Source organism: Acanthisitta chloris, unplaced genomic scaffold (genome assembly GCF_000695815.1).
Source record: "Acanthisitta chloris isolate BGI_N310 unplaced genomic scaffold, ASM69581v1 scaffold13970, whole genome shotgun sequence".
Taxonomy (NCBI): Eukaryota; Metazoa; Chordata; class Aves; order Passeriformes; family Acanthisittidae; genus Acanthisitta; species Acanthisitta chloris.
Window position 1 is genome coordinate 132,204 of NW_008653491.1, and position 13,418 is coordinate 145,621.

Below are 13,418 nucleotides of genomic sequence, written 5' to 3' on the forward strand. Positions count from 1 at the left end.
CCCAATGCTAGTTAAAATGTGGGTACAGTGCCACATCCAGTTTTGAACACTGAAAGATGTGGACAAATTGACTGGAGTCCAGAGGAGTGCACTGAGAGTGATCATGGATTTTGCAAACAGGACCTACAGGAAAAGATGGAAAGAATTGAGGTTGTTTAGTCTAGAGAAGCGAAATCTGAGGGAGAGACAATGTAACAGCCTTCAGAGACATAAAAGGAGAAAAAGAATAGGCTTTTTTCTGCAACGAGTATTTAATGAATCCAAACTGGAGCAAAGCAAAACTAGGTTAAACAGGAGGAAAAACTCGCTCTGAGGAAGGATAACGAAGTGTTACAATAAATTGGCTATTGGGAAGCTCCAGAACTTCCATTAGCAGAGAGGTGATGGTTGGGGGCTGCTGGGGGCACTGTATGTTCGTTTTGAAGGAACAAATGAGTAAATATGTTGATCCAGCTTTGAAGCAGGGAATGGACGAGATGATCTCTTCAAGTCTCTTTTAACCATGTTTTCCATGATTGTGTCTGAACAGTGTAAGGAGGCAAACTGCTCCTGGAACTGGGGAATGGCATTTTCAGGAGTGGAACCAGACTGCACCATAGAGCTTGTGCAGTGACCTCTGTGCTGCTTGTGTCCTCCACGAGTTATACCATTCCATGACATAGATCTTTCTGTGTGTTTCAGTACTGTGCTAGTGATTTCCATGGATAAAAATTAGTGTCAAGTGTAGGAGAACAAAATGGTTTTGCCTGCTGTGAAGTTCTGTTTCATCTTATGCCACATACTGCTGTACTGTATAGTATAAAATATTGCATAATTACAGAAACCAGTAATTAAGGCACTGCAATGTAAGTCCAAAACCCTGGTAGGTCCTTGGTTATCCTCTCGTGCTTCCTCTTCTTCCCTCTCCATCATACTTTTGTTTTTTTCTGACTTATGCAATGCATCTGTGTGCACGTTCTGTTTGTCTATATGCACACATTCCTTCACCAGAGGAGGACAGATTTGCTAATTTCGAAGTTTTGACTTGTGTTTTTGATCATCTCTCGAGCTCCTAATGTCATAGAGCATTTGAAAGCTAGTGAAATCAATGGTTAGAGCCACAAGCCTCAGTATATCCAGGGATTTAGGGGGTTGACTTTACCAAAAGATAATCTGAGAAAGTCTAACTGGTGAAAGAAATACATAACCTGAAGACTCAAAGAAGATCCAGGGCTGGGCAGCCTGTGCACAATTGCTAGAGTTGTATTTTGAAAGTCACCTAATGGAAAGCAGCAGAATTCCTGTGTTAGCTGCAGGGATGTACAGCAGTGAATCCTTTCAGCAGTTCACACTTAAGGCTGCTTAAATTGCGTCAGGCAGGAGGACGAAGTGTTCTGTACACTGGTCTGACCTTGTTAAAATGCAGCACATCCTTCCTCACTGTTCCAGCCCAGCCCAGAGCAGTGTTACCTAGTCCCCAGGCCAGATGGACCCAAAGCTCCCTCTACTGCTCTAGCTCGGGTTTGGCAAGATGATTGTGTTGGAGTTCAGTTCAGCTTAAACAAAAACACATTTCATAGGAGAAAAAGAAACATCTGCTCATGCAATAGCTGCTGAGGCTTCTGTGGCACAGACAGGAAGAAATGCAGTGCAGAGCATAAAGCAGAGTCTCCAGGCTATTAACATGTTGAAGTAGTATCTTCATTTGTTATCTCCTTGATAATCATACAGATAACAGATACTGAGAACCTCACATATTATCTTAGTAGTGTATGTACTAATGATCAAGTGTTGAACATTTCTGTAGCATATTGCATCTCTATTGTAAAATGTTAGAAAGCAAGTTTTGATTCTGGTATTTCAGTTCAGGCATATTATAAAGAAATAGCATAGAATCACAGAATGGGTTGGGTGGGGTCCCATGCCACTCCCTGCCATGGTCAAAGACACCTTCCACCTTCCAGGGACATCCAGGGTGCTCCAAGCCACATCCAGTCACACTTCCAGGGATGGGGCAACCACAGCTTCTTGGGGCAACCTGTGCCAGTGCCTTAGCACCCTCACAGGGAACAATTCCTTCTCAATATCCCACCTAGCCCTGCCCTCTGGCAGTGGGAAGCCATTCCCTGTGTCCTGTCCCTCCAGGCCCTTGTCCAAAGTCTCTCTCAGCTCTCTTGGAGCCCCTTCAGGCACTGGACGGGGCTCTGAGGTCTTCCCAGAGCTTTCTCTTCTCCAGGCTGTCCCCCCCCCAGCCCACCCAACCTGGCTGCATAAGAGAACATCAAACTAATCCATTTATTTATTCCGTGGGATTTTATATTGAGTATAAAGAACTGATCCTTGCTTTGAAACCATCTACAGAAATTACCAGTTTTCGTAATAGTTGCTTTTAGAAACATCTGTATTGTAATACATGTAGTCTTTAAAGCAACTCCCCAAAGACTGCAGAAATCCGAGTTTGACATCTAGGATAACTGTGAAAAAGCTCTGTCTGCACCATTTCTGGATGAGTTAGCCCAAGGCTGTAGGGGCTATCTAAAATACCTCCATTTATTATGGAGTATGTTTTAGGTATCTGTATAAATCTACATCTAGATGTATCATATCCAGAGTGTCTTGCATCATGTGAGGTGCAGTGTACACACAACTGTGTAGCCCATATATGTGGTACAGCCCAGTGCCATCTTTGTTACCTCAGTGTTGCTCTGATGTGTAGCTCAATCAGTGTTGTAATGATACTTTAAGCATTCTCTGGTGGATGTGACTGTAGCAGTCCAGGAAGAAATACCAAGTGTGAATATGAAGAACAGCTCTGACACTAATGCCTGATTTCTCTTGCAGGAGAGAGTGGATGCTCTCAGAGCAGTATCAGCCATTCAGCTGTGCAGGAGGGAACAGTCAGTGTCCACAGTCCAAAGAAATCAAGCAAGATTACTCCAAAATTTCACAATCGTATGGTTCACCGTGTGTGGAAGGAATGCATTCTCAACAGGTCACAGGCCAAGTAAGGCACCACTTCTGGTGGCTTTGCTTATTAATAACACATAATACACAGTGAAAATTGTTACGGCTTTGCCGTAGATAATGTTCTTCCTCACAGAATTCTTTTGCTAGTAATCAAAGCTAATGATGCTGAACAGCATTATCAAAGAAAATTAGTTACTGTGTTGAGCTGAGAGCTCTGACACTTCACATTGTATTTGCAATTGTGTATCTTCATTGTGACAGTCCTTGAGGCAACAAATCTATAGTATGTGCCTTCAGCTAGATGCTCTCACATTTATTGATTGCAGCTTCTATCTCCAGTTGTGGTTGCAACACTGGAAGCTGTGTGACTGCAGAACAAATAGTGTACATTTGATATTTAGGACTCTAATGTTTGTAAAGCATTACATTACATGAGTTGGGCTACAGTTTCAATCAACAAGGATATGGTAAATTGATGTTGGTATCATAGGCCTTTATTACTGGAGATTTAAAGTATATCATGGCATGGTGTGCCCTGAAATCTTTATTTTCCCCTCTTTCCATGCAATTTCCTCATTGGATATGTCAGAAGAATTTCCAGATTCAGTTTCTATTGTTTGCCTCTTGCTTCTTGTGCTTAGACTCCAGGCAGAGCTATCTATGCAGAACTGGGATCTTCCTCCCACATAAACTATAACTGTTAAGGAGTAGTACAGGGAACTACTCTCTGTTTCAAAGGTCAAGTAGAGGGAAGGAATTTGAGGGAAACATATGTGAATTTATGCCTCTGCATTTTAGAAGTTTTGCTTTACAAAAGGTGATGATTACTAAAATAATTATTTTCTCTTCTTCAGGAGGAATCAAATTACAACTGCAAATTTGGAAGAGGAAGTTCCTAACAATACTGTTTCGTGGGATTTTGTGGATCCAGTCCAAAGAGTCAGTTGTTCTTGTTCCAGGTGAGCTTTGCAAAGAATAAGCATTTGGGAAGAGCTGTGTTTGATTCAGACAGAGGTGCACTTACAAAGGGAGATATGTTTTAGCTGAGACATGAGGAAATTCTAATATCCAAGCCGTGATCATCACTCATATTTGGGTGATTAATATGCATCTCATATCATTGTCACTTGCAAGAGTCAGTTCAAGTGGAAAAATTATCCCAGCCTAGAGTGGGGGTTAGGATCACTCAAACAGTTCTTGTTCATAATGAAATCATCCTTCAGGCTTTTCACAGCTTCAACACTTGGAGTGGTTAAGGCTCATGATGAAGAGGGGCAGAAGCTGCCTAAGCTTCTGAGCATCCTGAGTGAGGAATAGTGCTACTGCCCCTGTTTGGAGAAGGAGGAGAAACATCCCTAAAAATCACTTCACATACCTCTAGTCAATCTGCCAAGACACCAAAAACCACCCAAGAGAATATAAAACTTCTGCAGTCACTGTCAGCTGATCAAGAAGAAATCACAGCTCACCTCCACAAACACTTCAAGAGTTTATTAAATTGTCTGTCATCTTTGATAGATGCTTGAAATTCCAGTGCTTCTCACTCAGGAAAGGCAAACTACCACCACCACCAATCTGCTTAACCCTTCTTACAGCTATCAGACAGATATTACAGGGTTAGGGAAAAACCAGTGTCCAGTGAAATAGTCCTGTGACTCTGCTTCTGCTGAAATTCTGATTTCCCAAGGTCACCATCTCCTTTAAGATAGGTCATAAAATCATTTTTCCCAAAAGAAGTTATTCCATGAGTATGAAGTTCTTCTTTGTGTAGTTAGAAGAGATGGAAGGGATTGTGCATCATGCAAGGGCAGTGTTCAGCCTGGAGACTCTGTGCTGTGTCCCAAGTGAAAGTTGCTTTTCTGCAGCTCTTTATCCCTGATTATATGTTGTTTGTATTTACACACTCAAGAATGTGGAACATAAATGTTTTGTCAGAATGACAAGCTTTTCTATGGAAAACTGAGGTCCAGCTTTGCCTGGAAAGCATGGGGAGTCAGTAGTGGGCAATGGAAGGCTGATTCTGTGGACAGGTTCAGCTGCATTTGGAATTTCACACTGTCTTTTCATTCCTCCAGTGATAACTACATCTTGCTGGAGTTAGTAAGCACAGCAACTGGGAAATGAAAACATTATCCCTAAAATGAAGGCAGTACCTGATTTCAAACAGCAGTGAACATTTTCTGTGTAGCTGCAGAAACTGGACAGCTACTGTCATAGAGATACTGTTTAGTTGTAACTGTACCCATTCTAGGTACAGTGAAAGCCAAGATATGGTCTTAAATCTGGAGTCTTAAAGGACCATCTGATACTCAGCATCACATTCAATCTCCTGTGGACCCAAGTTGGTGTGTGAGGAACAGAATGTCTAAAATAATTCTCTGCAATCGGTTAAAATAGGGTGAATGATGGAGAATTAAGTCAATGAAATGTTACAAGGACATGCTTAAGGCAAATCTCCAGTTACCAGGGCATTAGCTCCACATTAGGGGTGATTGCAGCCACAGACCATCTGCTGCAGCAGGGAATCTGCAGTGTGTCCTGGGAACAGCAAAACTGCCCCAGGAAGTCAGGACAGCCCATGGATGGTTCCAGGGAAAAGGGGCAGCAAATATGAGAGGTTGTGTTTGTACCCTTTGACACAGTTGGTTTTCTTCACTCTAGTAGTTCACTTCACTTGTGACCATGTAGTTTATCTTTGTGAGTAAAAAGCATGTGACATGTTTTGAAATGTTTTGGTGTTGACCTGTTGTTGTTCATAAACAAACCAGCAATGTATTTTGAAATGCTGTTTAATTTTAAACAGGTTTCAATGCTAAGCGCAGCATGCCTTTCCATTTCTGCTTAGCTTAATAAAACCAAAGAGCTAAACAAAAAAACCCAACAACAACAAAGGGCAATAAAAGTATGGGCAGAGTTACAACAGAGTCCCTGTTGTCACATCCTTGGGGACCATCACCAGTGTGGTGAAAATACTGTTTAGCAGTACCTGAAGTACTGAATTCAATCCTGTGCTTCCCAATCTCAAAGAGACTGAATGCAAATTGAAACAAACCATATTAAAATGTGAGGCCAGTAATGAGACTGTTACTTCCTTTTTTTTTTTTAAATATTGTAAGATTTTTATTCGAACAAATATTTTAAGATATTTATTCAAACTTTCTTCATCAGTCAGAAGTTGGGTTTTTTTTGTTGTTTCGGTTTGGTTTTGAGCTAGAATTGTACTTATTTTTCCTTCCCTGACATGGAGTAGGATATGCCCTGAAAGCATCCTGCCACATGACTAAACCAATTCTGATCTCTTTTGTCCAGCTGCTGTGGAGCATGAGGAGCAGTGCTGTAGCTCCACAGCACTCACTCACTTACTTTACAGCTGTGAAAGCAACAGTAACTTGGATTTTTTTAGCAATACTGAGCTTTTATAACATTAAATCTTTCCCTTGAGTGCTGTTTTCTGGAGACTGTGATGTTCCATTTCATAGAGAAACAGCAGCCAGGTTGACACAACCTCCCTGGCCCAGGTCATGGGAACATTCCAGTGCCTGTTGAAAGATCAGGGACAGTGCAGTTCTTTGGGTTTGAGATCAGAGATAGGAAAAAATTTTTCAACTGTCAAGGTGTTCAGACACTGGAATAGATTTGCCCAGGGGGGTGGTGGAGCCACCATCCCTGGAAGTGTTTAAGAGGTGTCTGGATCTGGCACTGGAGGATATGGTTTAGGGGTTACAGCAGTGACAGGTTAATGGTTGGACTTGATGATCTTAGAGGTCTCCTCCAACCCTGATGATTCTGTGATAACTGTCCAGACCGTGCAGTGACTTGCCTGTGCTCTGCTTTCAGGCACAAGGTGTTGAAGCAGCGCTGTGCCGCTGGCTCCAGCCGTCCCCCAACGATAAACCAGCCTGGATTCAGCGTGGGAGCAGCAGCATCCTCGGCATTGCCCCCTCCTGCCTCCTCAAAGCACAAAACAACAGAGAGACAGGAAAAAGGAGAGAAACTGCAGAAAAGGCCCATGATGCCATTTCACCATCGGCCCTCTGTGACTGAAGAGCTATGCATGGAGCAGGACACGTCAGGGCAGAAACTGGGATTAGCCGGGATGGAGCCTGCTTTGGAGGTCTCGAATTCCAGAAAATATGAGAAGCCTCTATCTCTACCTGCTAGAAATCCAAGCAAGCAAATTAATATGAATCCTATGGATTCACCCCATTCCCCTACTTCCCCTCTGCCTCCCACTCTGAGCCCCCAGCCCAGAGGGCAGGAAGCAGAGAACATGGACCCACCTTCCGTACCGGTAAACCCAGCACTCTATGGCAGTGGGCTGGAGCTCCAGCCACTGCCCAGCTTAGATGACAGGACAGTCCTTGTTGGACAGAGGTTACCTCTGATGGCAGAGGTCAGTGAGACAGCATTATACTGTGGCATAATTCAGAACAATGAGTCCGTGGACATGTGGAGGACCTACAGTGTCCCATCGAGTGACGACCCGGAGTTCAGGCCGCCGGAGCTGCCGTGCGAGAGGTATGATGCCAAGATGGAAGTAAACCCGGACAGCACCGCATTGAAAAGGTGAGAGGACAGGGCTGGCTTTGCTGGGTTTCATCATGCCCAAACTCTTGTTTTCTTTGAAGCCAAAACAAGTCCAAGTCTCAATGCACCATCACTGACACTGTGTGCTGGAGTAACACTAAATACTCACGCAGACATGTCCTACTGCAGGATGCCTTTTCCATGTTGGCTTTCTGCTGGAAGTTATAGAACTGATAAAACTTTCTGTAACCTGTGTCATAGAATTTTGGCAAATGTGTGAGTTGTATTAAGCTTGGGTCTTTTGATCATTTAAAACCAGAAAATAAGCATTGAGTTGTGCAGCCTTCCAGTGGCAGAAGTGCTTGGTTTGGGGTGAAATTATGTTTAAGGCACCGTAGAGACACTTCAGTGGGATTTGTCCAGTTGTGTGGGTTTAAAATTTTATCATGCCATGCTGAGGCTAAGTAGTAGCTGATCCTATATTATGGAATATTGCTGCTTTTTGTAACCCCACTGTTCCATCTTTGGCATTGATGGAAGCTTTACTGTTCACTCAGTCTCTGGAGCGTTGGAACTGAACCCCAACAGCTTCTCTGGGCTGTACACAGCAAAGAGCAATTGTAATCTCTTGTGAATAAAATTTAGAAAAGCTACAGTTAACATACACCATCATCCTCAGTGCAGACCATGAACACCTAAATTTTAAGGAATTTTTAGCTCCTTCTATTTTTATTTTTTTAAATGTAACATTTTCTTTTATGCAAAGAAACTTATTTATAACTTTAGTGTGAAAATTTGAATTAATTTTGTGCCAACCTAAAAATTGCTTTGGCATTGTGACAGTGCATTTTAAAAATACACCAAAGAGAGTAAGTTAATGTAAATTCGTAAGCAAAGATTAACTGAGGAGGAGTTTTTGAGTTATGAGAACATTGGGTTTGATAATTACAATGGAGTTTGCTAGGCTGAAAAGGTTTTCAGCCTGAAAAGTACAGCCTGGAAAGGTGTACCTCAAAGTGTTCTGATTTATTTAGGGACAGAATTAAAGTCTTCTTTCATTGCCCCAAAGTAGGCCTTAATGCATTAAGATATTTCATCGCCCCAAAGTAGGCCTTAATGCATTAAGATATTTAATACTAAACATAAGCAAATACACCCTTTATTTGAGGAAACAACATACTTCTGCTAGATCAAGAAGGATGGAGTGACCCATGGGCTGTATCTTTGTGACAGCTGCAGATCTCAAGACCTGGTTTTGCTTTGCTGTGAAAAGTGTGTTGGTTTTGTTTCATGGTGGCTTTGTTTGTTGTATTTTCACTTTCAGGCTCTTGGCACAACCTAATAAACGGTTTAAAATTTTGGAAGAGCAGAAAGCAGTGCAGCCCCTGAGCTATCTTGACCCTTTGCCTCTACTACAACAACCTGGAGAAGGCTGGGGAGACACTAGTGATCCTTACACCTTCGAAGATGGTGATATCAAGTACAGCTTCACTGTCAATAAAAAATGCAAACTTGGGGCTGAGAAAGATCCTTTGAAAAAGACCAAGGTAAGGTGTGAATCCAGAGTCTGTGTCATGAATGTTCTGATTGGACTTATGTACAGTGTTTGCTCTACAGCTCTCTGCAAGACATAAGCCTGTTCCACAGATCCAAATCAGAGAGATTTTGGATATGTTTTTCACACATACACACACACACACCCTTTAGCTTGACCGGCAGCAGGTTCCAGATTTAAGATAAGAAATAAAATGTTTAAGCTTTATATTCACTTGTAGAGATGAAAGAATTTGCTAGGCTTTTCTATTTTTTTCCCTACTTGCTTCAGCTTGACAGACCATCTCAGTGCAAAGCTCAGGTTTCTCCAGCCCAGGTTTGTTTCTCTTCCTTTGGGCAAAAGGAGTGTAGCCTTTTGCTGAGAGGCAGCGTGGCAGGAACACTGTTGGTTTGGGCATCTCTTAGAGGTGTTCTTCCATGTGGGAAGGGAACAATTTGATCACCATTCTTTGATCATCACCTGCATGATACTTCCTCCGTATCTTAGCCCTTATGGGGCTGTTTGATTGGCTGCTCACACCCTTGTCCTTGTGCAGGCACCCACCATGCTGAACATGCTAGGATGTTTTTGTTCTGGAGAATTTGAGGTGGATAATTACCTGTACTCACTGTCAGAACTAACAGATGTACATGGAACCCTTTGTAAATCACATAGTGCTACTCTGTGTTTTTCCTGATGTGTATATAAACAGCAGGCAACTGTTCTTTTCCCTTCTTAAATTTTTTTTTGCTTCTCAAACCATTTAACTCAAACCCTGAGATTGGCTTGACATAGGGAAACAGTTGTTCTTACATAGCTTAAATTAATATCCATTGAAAACTCTTGGATTTTTTTTTTTATAGTCAGAAGATGGAATTGGTCCCAAGGAAATCCCCACAACAGGACACTCTACTCCAGTTCCTGATGGAAAAGATGCCATGTCCATTTTCAGTTCTGCTCCTAAGACTGGTGAGTGAAAGCTCTTTGATTCACTCTGCAAAGTGAAAATACTCAACACTCTCTCATAACATCTGGAAGGCAAAATCACATCCTGAACTTCTGACTGTAACTTGAGAGCTGTAGGCAGCTCCTGAGATGGTAAAAAAAAAGGTTTTGCTTGTCCTTTCTATAATAATACAATTATGTATTTTTTAGACTATTAAATGAGCTGCAGCTACTTCATTTTCCTTTGGTGCTGCTTAGCATTTGCCTGCAAGGCTGTTCCTAGGCTACAGCACAGCAAAGGGACCTTGGTGCTTCTTGCCTGTCCCGTTTACAGTGAGAAGTGCAACTGAAAAAAGGTGGGTTTGTGTTTATTTGCTCCAATGTTTGATGTGTTTTTCCCTTTCTCTGTGGCAGATACCAGGCAAGACAACGCTGCAGGCCGAGGTGGCTCTGGGAGCCTCACCCAGGTGACAGATCTGGCTCCATCCCTTCACGACCTAGATAACATCTTTGACAATTCAGATGAAGATGAGCTTGGAGTAAGTCTTTGTAGGGCTGAATGTTCTGTAGGCTTAAACCTTGGCCAAGAAAAAAGGAGGAGGATGGAATCCTAGCAGAGAGTGATTATGTAATGGAGAGGAGAGAGAGTTTCCAGGTATTGGATTTTAGCTAGGAAGAATTGGTGGCAAAGAGAGATACCCTGTCAGGGGATCCATCAAAGAGAGAAATCCTCACAGTGTGTAATTCAGGAATTCTAGGGCATCACTTAGGGAACATCTTTGCTTGCATTGTCTGACAGTCATTCAGTCATGAGAGGAGACTGCGCACAAGTAAGGTGTGACACAGTCACTCAGGCTGGAAGGAAGCTCCATAGGCAAAGCCATGTAGTGGCTTTATAAATGCATTATATGCAGAATTTTGAATGATTTTTGAATTCTAGCGTTTTGTGTATTGTCTTATGGTTGTGCTTACTCTGCTCTTAGGCTGTGTCTCCTGCTCTTCGGTCATCCAAGCTGCCTGCAGCAGGATCTGAGGAGAGGCTTGTGGGGAAGGATGGCAGGACAGCAGTTCCTTACCCACCCAGTAAGTACCAGCACTCATTTACCACTGTGTGGATGTCCACATCCCCTTGCACCTACCACAGGGCCTTTCTGCAGGAGCCTTATAATGTCACTTCTCAGGACTCAGTGTGTATACTTTGTTCTGTAATTACCAGGTGCCAATATTGAAAGAGAATAAACAGATTTTAATGGAAACAGTGGTAATAGACATGTACTTTGAATGTGCCCACTGAGATTTGAGATGATCTTCTATTGACATTATTGTCTTAGACAATAATGTCAATATGGGAGGGGTTTGTCACAAATCTTCACTGGGAGGCCAGTCCCTCTCTTCTCAGCTCAGTGTTAAATCTCAGTCAGGCACTTGCACCATTACCATATCCTCTTCAAGTATAAAGCCTTCCATTTAACAAAATCCAGGGATTTAAACCCATCACTTACTAATTGGCCTGGTGCAACCTGTCTTGGAAGAAAATTGCATTGAACATTTGACAAATTAAAACTAAAATCACCTTCAGGGTTTAATCTAGATGTGGAAACACAATTAAAATCAAAGGATGAGGTTCCAACTGAAGGCACATTGTAGACCTTTTACAGCTGGTTGTGGTAGTGATGCTTATGCAGACACTATACATGGACAGGGAAGGTTGTAAGAATCCAGGAAACTTAGGAATTAAATTTAGTATGCTGAAATCATATGAAATGGAAATTAAAACTAGGGCTTTTTTGGAAGGACTCTGACAGGTATTGGAAATGGTAACTTGTACTCTGAGATTCGTGGGATTTCCTGCACCTGACAGGAGATTGGAGCCAGGTGGGGTTCATCTCCTCTCCCAAGTAACAAGCAACAGAAAGAGAGAACACAGCCCCAAGTTGTGCCAGGGGAGGTTTAGGTTGGATATTAGGGAAAATTTCTTCATGGACAGAGTTGCACAGCTGCCCAGGGCAGTGGTGGAATCACCATCCCTGGAGGGGTTTCAAAGCTGTGTGGATGTGGCACTTGGGGACATGGTTAGTGGTGGCCTTGGTAGTGCTGGGGGAATGATCTTAAAGGTCTTTTCCAACCTAAACAATTCCATGATTTTATTCATGTAGGTGGCATTTCTCTTGAGATGAAAGAGAAATGGGTATATGTATGTGTGAGAGGAGGAAGGTGAGAATTTTTGGCGTAATACTAATGAGTCAAATTACTAATTACAAATTACTTAGTGGTGAGGAGGCAGAGTGTTTGATTTTTTTGTGACTGCTACAAGCAGAAACCAAATCTCTCTGCAAATCATTCTTTAATGCTTTCTCATTAACTTCTGCTGGTAACGAGAACAAATTGAGGCGAAGAAAAAAGTCTGAAGGAGATGAGTCAGAGTTTTATGGACCCATAAAAGCTGTGCTGATTTACTCAAATGTAGAAGTCTGAAGTATACAGAGATTGGATTTTGACAGGTTTAGTTGATCCATAGCTTTTTAAAATATGCAAAGCTTTTTCAAGCATGACACACATGAAAATGAATAATGATGGGTAGCCTGTTGCTGTAGGGTTGGGGGTTTTTTTGTAATTAAACTTTTTTATGAATCTGCACTGCAGAATTTTGCTAAGTGGAGTGAGCTTGAGGTGAGAAAATGATGTAGTGTAGAGCTGTGTGGAGTAAGTTAAACAGATACACTCCACTTGTGGTTTGTAGCTGTGGCCTTGACTCCAGCTGTCAAGGCAGTACAGTGTCTGAGGGGAGCTGAAATGCCTTGTACAGCATCATAAATTCCTACTGACCACCTTTCATTTTAACCTTCCTCCCTGTCCCCTCTCTCAGTTTACAAAGTACACCTCTTTGTTGGAAAGCAGAGGAGCCAATCCAGCTGCCATCCTGAGGAGTGTATTTCATACTAGCATTGGATGGAAAATAGCTTTTTCCATTCTACTGAACCTGGTTTCAGCATTATTTTACCCTATATCGGGACAAGACTAAGGTCTTTTGAATTCAAAGACTGAGAAAGTGGGGGGAAAAAGAAAAATGTCTGAGTGGGAATAATTCATAGCCCATTATTTACTGTGCTGCTCTGGGTTGTGAAGGACTTTGGGTTCAACTTTGACAGTTATTGCCCACAGAACTCCAGTGTGAGAGGACTTCACCTGTTCGAGTTGTTTCACTTTGTCTAAGTAGTTCAACAGCCTGGCTGGCTGCTCTCAGTGCATACAGGCCTGAAATGCAGCTTTGGCTCTGTTGGGGCAGAGCAGAGACACATCTTGAGGCTGCAGCACCCTGCAGAAATGTACTGATAGTGTCTGTATTTGCATGGTGTATGTGATATTAATTCCATCGCTCATTTCTGCCACTTTCTGTTAGTTTTGAGAACAGTACTGTGTCTTACCAGTTTGGATTTCCACACACCTGTTTACCAGTCAGAAATTC

At 42.3% G+C, this 13,418-nt stretch overlaps 1 protein-coding gene across 1 annotated transcript in view; it reads left to right on the forward strand.

The window, feature by feature from the left end:
* The window catches only part of MED13L (mediator complex subunit 13-like), a gene marked incomplete at its 5' end in the record, with an annotated part of 159,826 nt that overhangs the window by 114,959 nt on the left and 31,449 nt on the right, over positions 1 to 13,418 (forward strand). The window contains 7 exons of the mRNA XM_009081353.1: positions 2,821 to 2,983; positions 3,801 to 3,905; positions 6,784 to 7,512; positions 8,798 to 9,020; positions 9,871 to 9,976; positions 10,367 to 10,491; positions 10,936 to 11,035. Coding sequence (XP_009079601.1) covers positions 2,821 to 2,983; positions 3,801 to 3,905; positions 6,784 to 7,512; positions 8,798 to 9,020; positions 9,871 to 9,976; positions 10,367 to 10,491; positions 10,936 to 11,035 — 1,551 coding nt within the window. The remainder of the gene's footprint in view (positions 1 to 2,820; positions 2,984 to 3,800; positions 3,906 to 6,783; positions 7,513 to 8,797; positions 9,021 to 9,870; positions 9,977 to 10,366; positions 10,492 to 10,935; positions 11,036 to 13,418) is intronic.